Source organism: Sylvia atricapilla, chromosome 12, assembly GCF_009819655.1.
Source record: "Sylvia atricapilla isolate bSylAtr1 chromosome 12, bSylAtr1.pri, whole genome shotgun sequence".
NCBI lineage: Eukaryota > Metazoa > Chordata > Aves > Passeriformes > Sylviidae > Sylvia > Sylvia atricapilla.
The window spans coordinates 3,682,292-3,695,194 of NC_089151.1; the positions used below are offsets into that span (position 1 = coordinate 3,682,292).

The 12,903-nt window shown below is 42.3% G+C and overlaps 1 protein-coding gene across 1 annotated transcript; it reads left to right on the top strand.

The window, feature by feature from the left end:
* Positions 1–241: 241 nt before the first annotated feature.
* MEAK7 (MTOR associated protein, eak-7 homolog) lies at positions 242–12,896 on the top strand. Its single transcript, XM_066327530.1, has 9 exons — positions 242–305; positions 497–610; positions 1,716–1,892; positions 4,455–4,685; positions 5,152–5,296; positions 5,924–6,364; positions 7,574–7,692; positions 8,509–8,688; positions 9,699–12,896. Exons 3-9 carry the CDS (start codon positions 1,725–1,727, stop codon positions 9,831–9,833), a joined length of 1,419 nt encoding a protein of 472 aa, XP_066183627.1. The 5' UTR covers positions 242–305; positions 497–610; positions 1,716–1,724; the 3' UTR covers positions 9,834–12,896.
* Positions 12,897–12,903: the final 7 nt, after the last annotated feature.

Below are 12,903 nucleotides of genomic sequence, written 5' to 3' on the forward strand. Positions count from 1 at the left end.
GTCACAGCGCGGGGCTATCGGGCCCGGGCCGGTGTCACAGCGCGGGGCTATCGGGCCCGGGCCGGTGTCACAGCGCGGGGCTATCGGGGCCGGACCAGTGTCACAGCGCGGGGCTATCGGGGCCGGACCGGTGTCACAGTGCAGGGACCATCGGGGCTGGGCCGGTGTCACAGCGCGGGGACCATCGGAGCCGGGCCGGTGTCACAGCGCGGGGACCATCGGGGCTGGGCCCGGGCCGGTGTCACAGTGCAGGGACCATCAATCCCGGCCCGGTGACACAGCGGTGACACAGCGGTCACCTGCCGGTAAGCGTGGAGTGGGCGAGGGGCTCGCCTCAGCTCTGCTCCGCCTCGTCACCGGAATGGGGCGGGAGCTGCTGCGGAGGGATGGGCAGGGCTGAGCTGGGCTGGGAACACCGGGAATAAACCTTCAAGGACCCCCTTCCTGCAGCGCTTCGCTGCTTAAATTAACAGCATCTCCACGGTCTGTCTTCTAGGTTATAGTGGTTTCCATTCACCCCTCGGTGTTTGCCCTACGGTCGGCATCTTCCTCAGGCAAACAAGGCTTTAGGCTTGAAGGTGAAGCAGCCACAACCCGGCTCTTGTCTACGGTAAACAAAGTTATCGACAGGAATACTGCTTTGGGCTCAACAGTGTGTCCTTCCTGCTGAAGGGCTGTGTCATGGGCCTGTCTGCAAAAGAGAGCAGTCAGGAAGGACGTGGAATTTGCAGGAAAAAACCCCAAAGAATGATCCATTTATTCTATATCTGATCTTTTTCATGTTGTCACCCCAGACCTGTGTCTTCCCCAGACAGATGGGAAGGCTGTTGGCAGTGGTGGCTGTCGCTGCGGTCCTGGTGGAATTTGGGGATTCAGGCGCTGTTAGGTGTGTGCTCTGCTGCTCCAGGGAGAAGGGCAGAGCACGTGGCCCAGACAACACCAAAAATCAAGTTTCTCTAATGTAGGTGATTCCTGGGACATGGAGAGAAATAGTTGTACCACTGAAAGTGTGAAACAAACCCCAAATCAACCCCCCTCTCGCCAACTTTAATTCTGTGGGTACCAGTTCCCAATGACTGATTTATTTGTTTTGTGTGAATATGTGTTTTTAATGGGTCTTGAGCTGTGTTCCTAAATGGTTTTGTTACTTTGTTTCAAAATATTTTTATAATGTGTCCATAAAAAAACACCACTCTCATGTGATTTTCAGAGACTTTGCAGTGATGGTGTTTTAGTGCCCCATCATATTGGCAAATTTAAGTTCAGTCCATTAATGCACCAGGAAGATGCAGCATAATCTGTCATAACTAATCTATTATCATTTTCTCTTCATGTTAGGGATGTATTCCAGCTGTCAAACTCACGGTGACTTTGTCTAAACTAATTCAACTGTTAGATCATATTGGTTTTTCCATTTGATAGAGACTTGACTGAGGTTTGCATTGGTGGCCAGGGTGGATTTAGCCAAGAGCTGTCAGACTGTCAGCTTTTAAAGCACAGTTACTGTTCACAAATGTTCTCCAGGTTCATTGAGCCTTGGTGAATACAGAGACTGAACAGTAGTTTTAATAATTTCCTGTAAGGCTGCTGATTTGCTCTTCTTGTAAAGCTTGCACTGGTATGTTAGTCTGTTTGATGTGTCTTTCATGGCCCTTGTGATACCTTGATGTATTTAATGTTTCTTTTGACTGTTTTTTTTTTTTCCTTTGATTCAGGTTGAAAAGATGGGGAATGCTGAAAGCAATGCCTATCACAATCACCTTTCCAGATTTCTTCCTGAGGAGCAGTCTGACATTGATGGACTATTCGATACCTTATCAGGATCGAGTGGCTCAGCTGGAACAAAAAATGCCAAAGCTGCAAAGAAAACTGTGACTCTGGCAGCACTACAGGTAAGAGACAATCTGTTATTCATGACATACCTGGGATGTAGTGCATTGAACAGAATTCCAGAAATAAACTATAAAGATATGGTATTTTTTAAGGATTGCTCATCTCAATTTAATTTTTTGTATTTTGGGGCAGGATGGATATCTATCTTTTTCCTGCAGTTTAACCAGAGTAGTGGCTTTCAAGTTTGCATTTATCTCTTAAATTGAACTTTTGGGTCCATTTGCAGCTTTTCTGATGCTGAAGTAAGTTGGGGTGTATGGAAGTACTTTCACAGAGACCTGAAAAATGGGAAGAATATTTTTACCCCTGGAGTCTGTAGTGTGGGATCATTTACAGATTGTCTTGAGAAGCTGTCACAAAGTCAGATACTATTTGGTTATGCCTGTCTCCCTCGACATATCACTGTCTCTAATCTCTTCACTTGTACTAAAAGGAGAGAATTCAATTTGACTTGATTAAGCTGTGGCTCCCTGTTTTTGCTGATTAACATGCATTATGCTTCTGATTAACTTTGCATTCATTTTCTAATCAAGAAAAGAGAAAAATGAGTCATTAGGATCCTTAATAACTTCAGCTAGTCAGGCACTAAGTGGCCAAATGAATGTGGTGGTAAAGTGCAGTTTTATATATATTACACAGATAATGGAGTCAAATTAAAACTCATTGAAAGCAGCAGGTTATTTTAAGTTGTTCAGCAATGCCTGTGCATACAGAGCAGCTTCAGCCTTCCTGCAGCCTGGCTGTTCGTGAGCTGTCACCAGTTTTTGGAGCAGCAGGTTTGGAAATGATGTTCCTGCTGCCTGATTTTCAGCACTAACTCATCTAACATCTTCGGTACCTGTTAATTGTTTGGGGCCTGGCAGAATTTCTGTTTCCAGCTTTCCCCTAGATCAGTGTGATCTTTGATGGGCATTTCCCTTTTCCCTTCCTGTCCTTTTGTTTGGCAGCCTAAATGAAAATCTTTTGGGAGACTTCCTGGAGGTGCAGGGAGAATGGCAAATGGCATTTCTGACTTGTAGGTGACAGTGCTCGTGCCTGGGCTGAGATTTGATCCAACAACAATCTGGTACCACTGGTGAGGCCCCAAGCATCACCTCCTGTGCTCTGTTTAGGGTGCACATCTGGGCCAGGACAGGCTGCACTGCATCGCTTGGGAAACAGGTAGAGCAGGAACCTCTTGGTAATTTCCTGAAGCCTTTTTAAATCAAGGCTTCTAAGCTGTCAGAGGTGTGAGTTAGGTGGTTATTAAGGATTCCTTTTTTACACATCTCCTTCTTTTTGGCACCCCAGGCCCACTCTTTGAAACAGCCAGAAGCAAAATGAAACAGCACAGTGAAGTGGTGGGATTAGGTAGGGAGTAGGTAGGTAATTCAGCAGTGTGAAGTGAAAATTCACATATATTCTTGACTATAATGTTTTAGTTGTGTTCCCTGCTGCCTCTCCCACTTGAGGCTCATGTAGGGTTTTTAGAAAGCCTCTCAAAGACAGCTGTACCCCCTGTGAGCGTCCCTCCCTGGCTGTGCAGCGCTCCGATGTGAAAGGCTGTGCCTGCTATTTCTGCTGCTGCCGGGATCAATGGCAGTTGTGGCCCTGACGTCAGTGCAGGCGGCGCAGAGCTCAGGATATCGGATCTCTCACGCCCAGCAACAGCCATTAACAGCAAATAGGAGCAGCCCAGGTGGCTTCCCGAGAGTGGGATCGAATCAGGAACCAGCAGTAGCAGCTCCCCTGAGTGGAGTTGGGCTTTTAGGCAGATGGGGCTCCACTGATTTCAGCACAGTCCCCACTGAGCTACACCCCGTGTGGAGGAGTCAGGTCACATCTCTGTGCACAGTGAGGACACTGGGTAATCACGTCCTCCAGTGTGCACGTTCTCGAGATGATTTATTTTTAAACTGTAATTATCTTTTGAACGCTCTCAAAGTTGAATCCAGAGTCAGATCTTTCCCACAGAGCCATGATGAATGGTGAGATATGCCAGCTAGATTTCAATTCAAAGGGCCAAGCATGCAATCCACATGAATAAGTGCTGATTTTGACTCTCTTAACACCAGGGATGCTTTTTAAAATTCAGGTGATCTGTGCTTCAGTTAGTTGCTATGCAGGGGGAAATTTTCCAGGATTGTTTCTACACTTGTATGTGGGGTTGTACCTTGAGACCAAACCTGAGGTATGGAAAACACTCTACTTTGTTTTTAAGTGAGCTGAACTATGGAAAGCAGATTTAAAACACAATTTTGAACGTTTAACTGGCAGAGCTGTAAACCTTTGCACCAGAGTTATCACCTAGAAACCCTTTGCTAATATCCTATTAAGACTTTACAGTGTTGATTTTTCTGAAGCCCGTGGCACTTCCAGAAAAACAGTATCAACCTAAATCACTAAAAAAAAAAAAAATCACAATAAAAGTAGAGATTTTTTAGTTTTTCTCTTGGCAAAGCAGTTCTTTGACAAAAGTTTATTGCCGATACTCCAGACTGTATGTCAGTACAGATTACCTGGAATACCTCAGTTATTCTTTGTTTGTAAAATGTTGCTCTTTGCTGTTTCTCTCACTGCAGGCACACACCCGGGAGCCCTTGCCAGAGCCGATGACTGCTCGGTTGTACAATGGAATGAAAAGCATTGACCTGCCTGGCAAATCATCCGGGCTGAGTGAACAGATTGCTAAGGAGCAGTTTGTGATTTTTATGTCGAACCTCTTAAAAGGGAACGCAGATGAGAAGATTAGCATCATAATGAGAATGATCGCCAAGACGGGAGGGCCTCTGAAAGGCAAACAAATCCAAGAGGTAAACGAGCAGTTAAATGTGTGTTGGGGGGACAGGCAGAGAGCAGGGCTGTAGTTAAGAGCCAGCAAGGGCTGTGGTGTGGCTGGTGCTTCTGGGAACCGAGTGAAATGCTTTCTAGAGATTTAGTTGCAGGATTAACTGTGTAGCTTTTGAGATACACAGAACAGTAATTCACTAGCAGCTCCTACACTGCAAAGCTTGACCCTCTCCTCCCTCTTTCAATTCCCTATTTTATGAAGGTACTTTGTGAAGTAACATGTATGAAATATCTTGAGAAAGGATTCTTTTCAAGGCCTATGGCACCGAAATAGCATTGCTGTACTTCCTGACTTGTCCTGGCAAGAGATGTTTCTACCTTTGGGATTACAGCGTCACTACTGCTTGACTTTATCTTCAGATGATCCTTTGAAGCTCTTGGAAATTTCACTTAAGAAGTACCAAAATGGTGATATTTTAATCTTTTAAGTTCACAGAGGATCTGATCACATCTGTAGTCCATGTACTGAGCTACAGGAAGGAGCTGAAAGGTTGGAGTTTGGAGAACACGAGGGACTCTTCAAGTGGAGTCAAAGCTTTGGCTTCTGAGCTGCTGTCAGAATTGAAGCTTCCAGGTAAGCACCTCTGATTCAGCATATCCCAGGGCTGAGTCACTGATCTCAGGAGAATTTCTCTCTTTAGGTCACAGCTTTGAATTTAAAGGGTGAGACCAAAATTTCAAACCTAGTGCTTAGAAAATGACGTTGGAATTTTATTTATTTAACCTGACCGTCTTTCTCCCCTAAATTCAGGTGAGATTTGATCTGAAGTCCCAGTTTGTCGTGGAACATGTCTATTTTACAAATACCTGACTTGCAAATGATAGGAATGGGCATTTAAATAATACTTATTTAAATAAAATTTATCATGTATTTTTGACTGTGTCCTTTTATAAAGCATAGATCTGTATTTCCACCATTTTAATAACAGATTTTGGTGTCTTGTAAAGAACATTTCATGAGTTGTAGCTTGGAGTCTGTGTGTCTAAATCATTGCAGCCCAACCAAAGAATACCACAGGTAACTGTTTCTCAGTTCTGTGTTGCATTTTCTTAATGTAGTTGACACTTCACTGTTCCTTGCTCCTTTCATATTTTTCTGTCCATTACAATAATGGAATATTATGTTTACACTTAAAAATCACCTGATTATTTTCCAGATAAGGAGACTTAACCCCTGCCACATCTGTGTCTTATTCTTTAGATGGGACAAAACCCGTGGGTTCTCAGCTGCTGGAGACAAGTTTTGACCAAAGTGTCATTGAGGACTGGGTGTACAGAGTTCCCCAGATCTCAGTTTTCCTCAGTGTTGTCATCAGGCAAGGCCTCCACGTCCTGCATTCCCTCCCAGACCAGACCAACGACATCCTCAACCTGGTCCCTCACTGCAAAGGCATCAAAGGGAGAGGAGTTGTCAGTCTCTTTGACATCCCAGCCATCATCTACATCAACTCCCACCTTCCTGCAGAGATGCAGCACAAGTGGCAGCTTTTATTTTCCTCCAGGCTCCACGGGGAAAGCTTCTCACAGCTGTGTGCCCACATAGTGAACAAAGGCCCTTGCCTGGTGATCATAAGGGACTTGGATGGTTTCCTCTTTGGTGGGTTTGCATCTCACTCCTGGGAGGTGAAGCCACAGTTTCAAGGTAAAACTCACTTTTTTTTCTTTAGGATCTCTGGTAAATGCCCTGCTTTTTGTGCAGGCACAAGAATCTTGTCGCCTTAATGTCCCTTTTAATGACACAAAAGTGTTTCTTACACTTCCAATTGAATTTTTCTGTGGCAAAAATAACACTAATCTTCAAAGAACATAAAACACATGCAAAGTTATTCTTAGCATGGCAGTCAGGCGTGTTACTGATTAATATTAATAGTCTGTTATTTGATAAAGCTTTTAAAATTGCAGGACTTATTGACCACAGAACAAGTTTGCAGCGAAATCTATCAAGCCTTGTAGCTGCTTAGGTTGAAAACTAAAGGCAAGTGAGTGAAGTAGAGCATAGATGATGAATTGGTGTCTAAAAAATTTGACCACAGGATGGCAGTCCTTCATCAGGAGCACTTGAGCCTCCTCTTACCATTTGTGCACTGTCTTTGTTCCCCTTTTAAAATCCAGCAGCCAAAGGATTTTTTTGATCAAGCTAAACTTCTTGTTCCCTTAAAACTTTGGGGGAGAAGAGGAGGTTTTTGAAGAACTGTTTGGAAAGAATGTTTGTGATGGATTTGAGAAGAAAAAAAGACAAGGGCTATGGATATTTGTTGTTGCTGGGAATCCTCACTCTGCCTATATTAGAAAGTCAATTCATGTCCTAAATGAGTATTTGAAAATCACCAGTTCAGGCAGTTAGTATCATACTATTTTACACTGATTGCACATCCCTTTTCCTTGTATTTTTTTCCTGATAGAGAAACATACAAAACATACAGGGCAAGCACAGCACAGGTGCCTCTGAATCCCAAACTGGGCATGGTGAAAATTGCTCTAAATCGTCAACTCTGAACTTATTTATGTATCAATGTAGTTAGAACTAGGGATGTCTGCATTCACACCAGTTTGCACAGGTCAGCTGGCCAGTTTTGGGTGATATAATACAGTCTGGGGTAGGTGACACAGTGACACAATGTCCTAGTGGTGCCTCTGCCTCTGCCCTTGGATCACAGCCTGTAATCACATTGATTTTTGTGACTGCACAGAGTGCACTGAGAATAAAGAATACATCTAAACTTTGATGGGAGATCTACCAGCTTTCTGAGAAGGGAGATGGTATTTTTGAATTATTCAGCTTAAATAATTTTTTCTAATACAAGTTATTGCTTGACCTCTTGTCTGACCTGAGGTGCTTCTCTGTTTGCAGGTGACAACAGATGCTTTTTGTTTTCAGTTTTCCCCACTCTGGCTGTATACACATACACAGGGTACAATGACCACTACATGTATTTAAACCATGGCCAACAGACTATGCCAAATGGACTTGTAAGTATTCAGAAATGATGATTTGGAAATTGGATTTGTGGCTAGCATTTGGAAATGCTTTGTGGGGTTTTTTTCTTTCTGAGAGCAGATTTATTTCACTTGTTACTCTGTGAGGGAATTTGCCTGCCTGAAGCAGCACAAAACAGTGATGTGTGTAACTGAGGATTTTCCTGCTGGCTGCTCTCCCTGCCACACCAACTGCTTTTGGAATTATGGAGGAGAAAGCCCAGCAGAATGAGAGTGCAGACATTGCTGCTGCTGTGTGATGACAGTGGCAGGAGCTGCTCCTACCTTGTTCACAAATGAGCTTTCCAGATGTAGAGGAGTTTCTGCAGAGCTACAACACATCACCTGTCTTGGAAATGGAAGCATTATGTGGCCATAACTTTGGGAATTGCAGCAGGCTGGAATTCATTTGCTCTAGAGAAAGTGAACAACATCAAATTACGTTATTGGTTTCTGTAGGTACTTTCCTAAATGGAAAGGAGGCAGCAAACCCAAGCACTGCCACTCTGTTTGAAGTGGAGCTGTTAATAGTCAATAAACAAAAGCCAGGAGCTTGATTTCTGTTACAAGTCACAGATATTTGTACTCTCTGAAGCCCAGAGGTAGGGGAGCATTACTCAGGTAAATTTTCGGTTGTATTGAGGAATAATAGATGTGGGTACAGAGGCTTCACTCAAAATACCTTTTTTTCACCTACCCACAGAAGTGTGGCATAAATACTGACCACAGCAGCTTATTTTCAGGTTTCCTAACGTTCCCAGTGTGTTTTCCCTGTGCAGGTTGTGTTTAATGTGCTGGTTTTCTCCACAGGGGATGGGTGGACAGCATGGCTACTTTGGGCTCTGGATAGACAGTGACTATGGGAAGGGCCACAGCAAAGCCAAACCTCGGTGCACCACCTACAACAGCCCCCAGCTGTCAGCCAAGGAGGATTTTACACTGGATGCCATGGAAGTTTGGGCAGTAGGAGATGTCCCTGAGAGTGCAGGGGTAGGTGACATTGTGAATTGAACCTGTGAAATTGTGTCCTGGTTGGAATAGAATACAAAGTGACAAAGCAAAGCTCAGGGTTGCAGATTTTTGTTTAAACACTTTCTCTCCATTTAGTGCATAACATTTTCTTTACCATTGGTGCTATGTGTTTTGTAGCACCAAACAGCAAAACTGTAGTGGAATTATTGAAGGTGTCAACAAGAAAGAGTATCAGGAGCCATGAGGTGATAGAGGCAGAATTGCAGGACTTTGAATTTCAAAAGGCCCTTTCAATACTGAGGGATGGTCTCTGGGAGGAACCTCCTTGGAGTGGCTCAGTTAAAACCCAGAGTTTCTAAAAGCACTGGAAATTCTTAAGTAAAGTTTATTCTGTAGTTCAGGAAGAGACCCAAAAGCTTTCTTCATCAGTAGCTTACTATTGTTTTAGCATAAATTTATATGAATAGGTTTATGCCAGTCTTTCTGCACTTGGTTTATTTCTGGGAGTGAGTAGGAGTCTGTCTCCAGCCTCCTGTATCCCTGCAATTTATTCTCCTATTAAACTGTCTGGTCTGTACAGTTTGGTGGGGTTTTAAAATTAATTTCTTTTTAATTTTTATACTTCTTTTCATATTGAATTCATGTGCCCTGACTTCACTGGACACATAGCTCTAAGTAGAAACAGAGGAAACTGTTTCAACAGAAAATATTAAATTGTAACTGGATCTCTTCTTTAAAATCTTCACATCAGTGCTTCAGACTGAGGTGGGGCTAACCAGGATGTCCTGGATGGTGTGTAACCTGAATAAACTTCAAATATCTCACTGTCATCTCAGGAGCAGTTTATGGCTATTTAATGTAGCTGCAGCAATAAAAATCATTTGATGTATTTCTGGATTCTGAAATTGGAAATACGTCTTCCCCATTGTCCTAGGCTTGCAGACCACATCACAGATTTTTCAGTGTGTCCCTTCCCTGTGGCTTGATCCTGACATTTTAAATGGGCTGTATTTTATTTTGTTTTGAAGAGAAAAGGTAAGAAGAGTATCCTGGACGTGGATCCTCAGGCTCAGGCCCTGTTGGAAATGGCTGGAAAAAGCCGCCAGAGCGAAGGTCTGCGGGAGCCCATGGAAGAGGATGAAGAGGATGATGAGGAGAGCTAAAGGAGCCACAGTAACACAAAAACCTTTTACTTTTATTTGCTTCAAGTGGTGATAATGTTTCTTGGATGAGATATTTTTTCCGTATTTTTTCCCCTTGAATTTACCTCATTGTCTGGGACAAAGCTTAAGCCTTGTACTTGTGTAATATTTAGGTCTAAAATATTTAGGTAATACTTAGGCACTGTTCTGCCTGAAGGGTTTTGTTTGGGGAGGACAGAAAAATTAACTGGGGGCATAATCATTAGGCATGGCTGAGGTCTAGCTGAATATGAAACTGCTTTCATTCCCCATAGATCTGTCTGCACACTAAATGAAAAGCAGCAGAAGTTATTGACAGTATAGCTTTCTGTCCTGGAGTATTGATATGTACATAGTTATATATTTATAAAACCTGTTCAAGGCACTGATTAAAGCTCCTATACCTCAACTGCACATATTTATTTGCATGCAATGAAATTAGTCAGCAAAGCATACAAACTGTAATGATGTCTTACACTGGTGAACTTAGAATAGTCCACATGATGCCATATGAAGGGTGCTATTAATTTGCATTATTTCAGTTAAAGCATTAAATTTCGAGCTTTCTAAGTCAGATTTCTAGCAAGTGATTCCATGTGAGCTGTAGGATGTCCAGAATAATTATACAGTAACAAGTTTTATAGTACTACATTATCCCTAGTGGATCTCGCTTCGTCTCTTTCTGCAGAAACTTATCTGCTGCTTTTTAAACTTAGACCAGAAGCATTGGAGCCATATTTATCCTGAAAACAGGCCATACCTGCAGCAGAATTCTCTAGAGAAGGTGCATTCTTTAGCAGTCTCATGAGACTGGAGTAAAAGATCAGGCTGTAAAAAAGGCTGAGTAAGAAGCAGCCACATTTAATTGGGAATAGGATCTGCAGATACCTATACCAGTGAAAGAAATAAAAAATCAGGGTTATGTCTGTAAAATGTTTAAAGAAGATTGCTGTACACTTTATTTCCACACAAAGAATGATTACTCTATTATGGAAAAGAATCCCCACCATGTGAAATGCAATTGTTGGAGTTTGTGCTCTGTTTTGTGGCTCTTCACTGTCAGCACCAGTTTTGGCAGGTCTCTTATACTCAGGACTTCTTCTACTTGAATTAGTTCCCATCTCTCAGTAATTATTAGTCTGAACTTGCTAATTCTATGTGTAATTACCTTGTAAAAATAACCCTGATTTCTACCAGGGGCTGTAATTTCTAACTCAGCAACAACTGTTCGGTTATCAGTGTCACTGACTGTCAGTCTTTCTCCTCCTGAGGGAAAGGACTCTGTCCCATCCCCTTTGTCCTGGCATGAGTTTGTCTTCTTTGCAGCTTAGAGAAAAACAAGAGAATTCTATAATTTCTGCTCATGTGGCTTTCCTTAAAATTCTTTCCCTTGGTTTTTTCCTTGTATGAGATTTTTTCCCCCACCTCTTGTTTTTCATAGGGAGCCAGATTGAAATATTCTGAACGATGTGCCTTAATGTAGGTCTAATTCTTAAAAATTATATTAAACAATATGAATTCAGCCTTGAAAGGAGGGCATGAAGAAATCCCTCCATCCAGGCAACTGTGTGTTTTGTAGAGTACCTGAACTAATGCTTGGGACATTTATATGCTGTTTGTTCCAGTACAGAGAGTGCTGTGAAAGGCCTGGGAGAATGTCCTTTTATGCTTAGAGAAACCTGATAATCGCCCAAGTTTGTAACACACAGGAAAAAAAAAAAAAAAAAAAAAGCATCAGAACAATTGCACTGATACTTTTGTATAGTTCTCTATAGATAATAATAATACTACTACATTTTACAATGTAAGGAGTAGTAATGATGCTGTCTGCGAGTGTGGTGATAGCAGCTTTTATTTGAACATTCTCAAACTCCCACCATGAGTCTCAGAGGTCTTTTTCACTTAGCAGTGACTAAGCCTATTAAATACTCCCATGTGGATGGCATACAGGATGAGACTGCTGAATTTCTGCAGTTAAACATAAAATAAACAGCTAGGCTTTGTTTTCCTTTCTTTACAAATCAGAAGCTTGTTTTTGAGAACTGAAACCATCTGCAAGGGTAAAAAAAATAAAATTGAATTGTACAAAGCTACTCTCCACCAAAAATATTTCAGTGGCCAGATTTTCTTTGATTTTTAATGAGTGTCAGTATAGCTGTTTCTTTCTAGACTATGCATCCAAAATGGAATCCTGTTTAAACTTCATCTTGTGACTATCAGCATAGCATTGTGATCTCTGAATTGTAGTTTTTTGACAAGTTTGTGTCTGAGACTCTTTCTCTTCACTGTGAAGGTGTTAAGCTGGGGCAAGAAGAAAACTGATGCTGGCACTTTAGCAAATGTCTCAGTGAAGCATTATTTACTAGGTTGGATTTACTGATCCAGCCAGCAGATGGGATTATTCCAAATTGTTCCTTGAATGTAAAAGATGAGCTTGGAAGAGACTCAGTTTTTCTTTTAACCTGAACTTAATGATTTAGAAATTTGGGCTTCATGCGCATGCACCTGAAAAATGTCCAGAAGCTTTTGTCAGCAATGGGCTTAGCTATGATCTGAACAGCTCAGTCCCTCTTGTGCAGTTTTGACCCAGCTGCAAAGCTCAACATCCCTGCTCTGTTCCTGACTGACCTTTACTCTCAGGCTCTTGTGGAAGCCAGTCCCTTTCCCAGTAAATCCATGGGGAAGTGAGTCCCTTTCCCATTAAATCCATCCACTGCTGAACACTGGGTGTGATCAGCCTTCCCTTTTTCTCCTGTCAGTTTTTGTACACAGGTACAAAAACTTCAGCTCCCTGCTCTGTCTGAGTGCTCCCCACAGTTGCCTTGAAAGTACTTCTGAGTCAAGCCTGGACATCTGGGAATCCACAGACACTATAAATTCTAATAAAGGAAAAGAAATGCTTCAAGGCAGGTCTTTTCCCCTCCTCTTATTAAACATTAAAGACTGTGTCTAAGTCATGAGTCTCACTCAGATACTTGTCAGTAGATTTTTATTAATAAAAATGATTTCGATTTAAATAAATAAAATCTCAGTTTATGCACAATAGATTTTT

Excerpts from the sequence above, each read along its gene's own strand:
- MEAK7 (XM_066327530.1), top strand. The coding sequence starts at position 1,725 with ATGGGGAATGCTGAAAGCAATGCCTATCACAATCACCTTTCCAGATTT. Across the intron at positions 4,686-5,151 it reads AAGGCAAACAAATCCAAGAG|TTCACAGAGGATCTGATCAC; the intron begins GTAAACGAGCAG and ends TAATCTTTTAAG. Across the intron at positions 7,693-8,508 it reads AGACTATGCCAAATGGACTT|GGGATGGGTGGACAGCATGG; the intron begins GTAAGTATTCAG and ends TTTTCTCCACAG.